General features: G+C 45.6%; 1 protein-coding gene across 3 annotated transcripts in view; it reads right to left on the reverse strand.

The window, feature by feature from the left end:
* UFD1 (ubiquitin recognition factor in ER associated degradation 1) overlaps window positions 1–6,485 on the reverse strand; it is a 30,892-nt gene that overhangs the window by 5,573 nt on the left and 18,834 nt on the right. For all 3 annotated transcript variants that reach the window (XM_025398201.1, XM_025398200.1, XM_025398202.1), the window contains exons 7-10: window positions 2,835–2,903; window positions 1,601–1,666; window positions 1,337–1,384; window positions 427–515 (exon numbers count right to left, since the gene is read on the reverse strand). In XM_025398201.1, coding sequence (XP_025253986.1) covers window positions 427–515; window positions 1,337–1,384; window positions 1,601–1,666; window positions 2,835–2,903 — 272 coding nt within the window. The remainder of the gene's footprint in view (window positions 1–426; window positions 516–1,336; window positions 1,385–1,600; window positions 1,667–2,834; window positions 2,904–6,485) is intronic.

Consider the following 6,485-nt stretch of genomic DNA (forward strand, 5'->3'; position numbering starts at 1 on the left):
GGACCTAGCAACAGAAGCACATCTGAGGTAGCTCCTCAGGGAACTTTCAGGAGAACTAAGATAATGTGACCTGATTAATAATTCAAAGTCACAAAACAGGAAAATAGGCAGATCACCAAATAGGGACCAGAAGGGTTTTGAATAAGAGACAGATCTGATCAGACGCACATCTTCGGAAAGCCACTGGGGGCAAGACGACGCTGAATTGGAGGTATGGAGTGAGGCTGGACCACAGTGGTACTGGGGGTGGCACTGTGGAAGGAGGGACATGTTGTGCTCCACCCCACCAAGGAGAGCAGGTAAGGGTAAAGTCCCTTGGGCCTACTGACCCAGGCTTTGTCTCCAGAACTGGGGTGAGGCTGCCCCACCCCAGAGGGCTGGCACAGATCCTCCTCCTGTCCTGAAGGACAGCCAGGACAGACTTACCTTTTAATATCTCCAGGCTTGATTGGGGAGGGGCTGGGCTCCACCCCTTTCTTCTTCCCATCCAGTCTATTGCCAGAGCCGGAGAAAGCCTAGACAGGAAGTAGTTGAGTCATATAATGAGCCCAAGTGTGAGGACAGATATGTCCTTTGCTTGGAGATCACTGCAGGGATGTGAGCTGGGGTGCTATGCAGACCCTTCAGGACCGAAGCCCTGACTCCTCAGCTGCTGGGGTGCTGGCAGCTGAGAACTCTGCCCAGTTCCTCAGGGGGCGGCCATGAGCTGAAGAGAGCCACTTGGCCAAGGGCAGCCAGCAGTCAGTGTTAGGTTAAAAGGCCTGACCCCTGCCTCTGCAGGGCCACCCAGTTCAAGCTCTGTGGGTGGGCTAAGGCCACTGTTGTGACTGCCCCGTAGCTCAGCTTCCCATCATTCTGCTGTCTCTGCTGCTTCCTGGCACCTCCTGCCACCTCAGTGCCCACACATGAGCCACCTCCACCTATTTCCCACGGAGCCTTGCCAGTGGTTATGCTAAGGGTCATGTTTGCAACCCACATGGTACAGGCAAAGAAAAAAGGAAACATGATTTACAAGAGAGAGAAAGCAAATGTGGTAACGTTTGGTGAACCTAAGGGAAGAGTATATGTCTACTGTACTATTTAAACTCTTCGGTAGGTTAGAAATTCTTAAAAAGCTGGGCTGCCTTATGGGGCTGTTGGGAAGATTCCAGCAGAGAGTGGATATAAAAGTGTTTGGTAACTGAGCAAGTGGTAGATTTGCATGCATGTGCACAGGTACCCAGAGGCCCAGCCCCTGCTGATGTCCATCGAGCATCATGGAGAACAGCTTGAGTGAGTGCTCTAATTTCAAGGAGCAGAGGGCACAACAACGTAAGTCAAGTGGTCTGGTACTCACGCGGAAGCCCAGCTCTCCAGCATAGCCACTGTGGTCGGCTTCACCTTCCTGACAGAGAAAAAGAAAAATAGGTGAGCTCCTCAGCAGGAACACCCAGCTTCCCTCTCATCCCCCACCCCTAGCTAGAATGTCCCCCGGAAGCATGGCTGGAAGGGACGCAGAGGATATGACACCAACACCAGCAGAGGCCACCCACGAGTCACTACCAGGAACTCAAAAGCAGCATGCAGCAGGACAGCAAAGGACACTGGGGATAACACTTACTGTCGACTCCTCATGCTGGACTTGTCTTTCGGGTTCTTTGTAGCCCAGGGGAGCATCAAAGTCCACCTGTGTTTCCAGGATTTTAAAAGTAAAATATTCAGACATGGCCACCCTTGGCTTCCTTATCTTTTTTGCTTTTAATTGAGACAACTATAGATTCACATGCAGTTTTAAGAAATAATACAGAAAGATGCCTTGTACACTTGCCCAGTTTTCCCAACGGTAGCATCTTACAAAATTACAGTAAAGTATTGCTGCCAAGATATTAACACTGGCACAACCCACCACTCTTATTCAGATTTCCCAGTTTTACATTATTTGTTTATGTGTATCTTTAGTTCTACACAATGTAATCACTGTGTAGGGCCATGTACCCACCACAGTCGAGAGGGATGTAGAACAGTTTCACCACCACTAGGATTGCCCATGTTGTCTTTTTATAACCATACCCAGCTGTCTCCCAGCCCCCTCCACCAGTCCTAAGCCCTGGCAACTCCTAGTCTGTCTTCCATTTCTAAAGTTCTGTCACTTTAAGGATGCTATATAATGAAGTAACTTTTTGGGATTGGCCTTTTTTGCTCAGCAGTATTCCCTAGTAATACAACCAGGATGCTGTGTGCATCAGCACTTCACTCTTACTCAGAAGGTTCAGCACGCTTCCTTAGCTCTTAAGAATATTCACTCCTCGGCCAGGTGTGGTGGCCCATATCTGTAATCTCAGCACTTTGGGAGGCCAAGGTGGGTGGATTACCTGAGGTGAGGAGTTTGAGACCAGCATGGCCAACATGGTAAAACCTCGTCTCTACTAAAATATAAAACTAGCCGAGCATCGTGGCACATGCCTGTAATCCCAGCTACTCGGGAGGCTGAGACAGGAGAATTGCTTGAACCTGGGAGGTGGAGGTTGTAACCAAGATCAGGCCCCTGCACTCCAGCCTGGGCAACAGGAGTGAAACACAGTCTCAAAAAATAAATAAATAAATAAATAAAATTCACTCCTCAACAGGTCAGAGCTAACCATGGCAGCACTGGCAACACTCTGTTGCCTCAACTGGCCCTGAGATAGATGACAAGGTCACAGTCTCCTCATGATGTTCTGACAGCGTCTTCCTCCTCTTTGCCCAAAGAGTCCCAGGGGCTGTTTGATGCCCTCCTGACACCCTGGCCTGCAGTGGTCACCAAGTGCCCATCCTCCCAGGGCCCAGGCTCACTGTAACTGGACAGAGCCACTCACGTTCATGTCACACTCAATGATGGACACTGCCTTGTCAGGTTTGGTCTCCATCACACGCAGTTCGTAGATCTGTGGGGCAAACACAGAAATCAGTTGGATGGTTTCCTGGCAGCACTGAAGCTGTCGCTGTCCATGTTACTGTGGCTCTACCGGCTCCCGCGAATGACACAGCATTCACGCCCACGACACAACCTACAGCTGCACTTCTTGCTGTGACAACACTACCATAAGGGACAGGCTGCCCTGTGCCCATGGGGTTCAAATTAGACAAGGTAGTTATACAGCTAACTGCAAAAGACACTAACAATCTCTAACTCAGAAAGTTCACTTCTGGAACTTTACTATTTATTTTATTTATTTTTAGACAGAGTCTTGCTCTATTGCCCAGGCTGGAGTGCAGTGGTATGATCTCGGCTCACTGGAACCTCCGCCTCCCGGCTTCAAGCACTTCTCCTGCCTCAGCCTCCCTAGTAGCTGGGACTATAGGCATGCGCCACCACACGTGGCTAATCTGTGTATTGTTGTAGAGACGGGGTTTCACCATGTTGACCAGGCTGGTCTGGAACTCCTGACCTCAGGTGATCTGCCCGCCTCGGCCACCCAAAGAGCTGGGATTACAGACATGAGCCACCGCACTTGGCCTTCAAAATTTATTCTAAGTAAATAACTAGCTATTCCCAATGAGAACATTCTAAGAAGGCTCATACCAATGTCACTAATGCCACTGTACAGATGCGCCTTGACTTACAATGGAACCGAATCCCATAAACTTATCATAAGTTAAAAATGTATTAATACTCCTAACCTACCAAACATCATAGTGCAGCCTGCCTTAACCATTCTCAGAACACATACGTTAGCCTAGAGTTGGGCAAAATCATCTAATATAAAGCTTATTTTATAATCAAATGTTGAATAACTCATGTAATTTATTGAATACTGTACTGAAGATAAAAAACAATGGTTTTATAAATATTCAAAGTATGGTTTTTACTGAATGTGTATCATGTTTGAATCATCACAACGTTGAAAAATTCTAAGTAGACCCATGGTCAGGGGCTGTCTGTATACTCAAAATGCAGCTGAATTATATTTGTTCATATATAAATTTATAGTTATACAACGGTATGCTATGCAGCCAACAGGAAAAGAATTTTAAAACCAGTCATGTTGCTTGTGTCTAAGATGACCTCGCGAATGTAAAAAATGCACATGAAAAATGTCCAGAAGCAGGGCTGTGCATATTGGCTCACACCTGTAATCCCAGCACTTTGGGAGGCTGAGGCAGGCGGATCACGAGGTCAGGCGAACGAGACCATTCTGGCTAACATGGTGAAACCCCGTCTCTACTAAAAAATACAAAAACTTAGCTAGGAGTGGTGGCAGGCTCCTGTAGTCCCAGGAGGCTGAGGCAGGAGAATGGTGTGAACCCGGGAGGTGGAGCTTACAGTAAGCCGAGATCGCACCACTGCATTCCAGCCTGGGCGACAGAGTGAGACTCCATCTCAAAAAAAACAAAAAACAAAAAACAAAAAACTTCCAGAAGCACAGAAATTAAAAGCGGCCCTACCTACTTTTTCCTGCATCATTTCAGGTTCTTTGCTTTTATCTAAAGTCTGTCTTGCTTTTATTTTTTTGAGATGGAGTCTCGCTCTGCCACCCAAGCTGGAGTGTAATGGTGTGGTCTCAATTCACTGCAACCTACACCTCCCAGGTTCAAGCGATTCTCTTGCCTCAGCCTCCCAAGTAACTGGGACTACAGATGCATGCCACCACACCTGGCTAATTTTTGTATTTTTAGTAGAGACGGGGTTTCACTATGTTGGCCAGGCTGCCCTTGAACTCCTGACCTTGTGATTCACCCCCCTCGGCCTCCCAAAGTGTTGGGATTACGGGCGTGAGCCACCGCGCCTGGCCAGTATGTCTTGCTTTTACAATCATTTTAAAAAGTCTGGATAGTCCCACCATTTAAAAAAAAAAACCTAAGCAGGGCCAAATCTACTTTTAAAAGTGTCGTAATTATTGAATAAACAAGGAATAAAAAGGATCTGTCATTGTGTGGATATACTACCATTTATCCACTGAGCATCCGGCCTGTTTCCAATCATTTTGTGATGTTAATGACACTACTATAAACATTCAAACATGTCTCCTAGGGCTTGGCTCAAGCTTCTCTACCGTTTTTATGTGTTCAAATTGCAGGCCACAACCAATCAGTGGGTCATAAAACCAATAGGGCTGCAAGCAGAACTGAAAAGGAAAGAATTGGAGGACAGTACCCTAGAAGTACCAGAATATATTGCATTTAGTAAGGATAAATATTCCTGTAACATTTTCCATTTACTTTTATGTATTGGCATAATATTAAACACTTTTTTTTTTTTTAACTATGGGACCACTTTTCTAGGTTGGTGCTCCTCAAACTACCTGGGAAGACCTAGTTTTTAAAAATGTGCAGTCTGCTGGACTGCCACGTGGTCCTCTTGCACAGAAGCAAGACACAACACACACCAGATGCCCAGAGTTCACCAGGACAAGGACCGGTTCTGTGGCCATCTGTGTGGAGGTTACGACAATGCCAAATTGCTATACGTTTCTAAACATTCACTTTTGACTCCTGCTTCCCCCAGGCCCTGGCAACCACCATTCTTTTTTTTTTTTTTTTTTTTTTTTCTTGAGGCAGGGTCTTGCTCTGTCCCCCAGGCTGGAGTGCAGTGCCATGACCCTGGCTCACTGCAGACTTAACTGATCCTCCCGCCTCAGCCTCCTGAATAGCTGTAACTATAGGCACATGCCACCACACCCAGCTAATTTTTAAAATTTTGCATTACTTTTTTGTAGTGACAGGATCTCACTATGTTACCCAGGCTACTCTCAAACTCTCGGGTTCAAACAACCCTCCGGCCTTTGCCTCCCAAAGTGCTGGGATGCCAGGTGTGAGCCATGGTGCCCAAGTGATTCTACTTTCTGTCTTCCATGAATTTGACTACTCTAAGTACCTCATGTAAGTGGAATTGTAGTATTTGTCTGTCTGCATCTGGTTTATTTCACTGAGCAGAATATTCATCCATGTGGTAGCATGTGTCAGAATTACCTTCCTTTTTAATGTTGAATAATACCACATTGTATGTGTATACCACATATTATTTACCCATTCATCTGCAATTTATTTTTTACTGTGGTGTGAGTTAGGAACTCAATTTGTTTTTTCATCTTAGGAATAGTCAATATCCTAGATTCCCCAACCCCAGTATCTCCTGTGCCTGGTGACATCAATGTTGCCTCAGTGGTGGACCAAGATTCTTTGTATATAAGGCTTTGTTCCACTGGCCTACTTGTCTACTCCAGAACCAACGCCATATGGCATCTTAACTACTGGAGCTTTATTACACTAAGCTGCCATATAGAATCTTCCTTATATATGAGTAGATTCTTTTGTCAATATTTTATCTACAATCTATATATCTGTATCAAGTGACAATGATCTGTAATTTACCTTTCTCCTATCCTTGTGTGGTTTTGGTGATCAAGGTTATACCGACCTCAGAGAATGAACTGGGGAATATTTTCTTTCTCTATTTTCAGAATATCCAAGAGCAATTTATTTCTTTTTTTTTTTTTTTTTTTTTTTTTTTTTTTTTGTTGGTGTTT

The sequence above is a fragment of the Theropithecus gelada genome, chromosome 10 (genome assembly GCF_003255815.1).
Source record: "Theropithecus gelada isolate Dixy chromosome 10, Tgel_1.0, whole genome shotgun sequence".
Taxonomy (NCBI): Eukaryota; Metazoa; Chordata; class Mammalia; order Primates; family Cercopithecidae; genus Theropithecus; species Theropithecus gelada.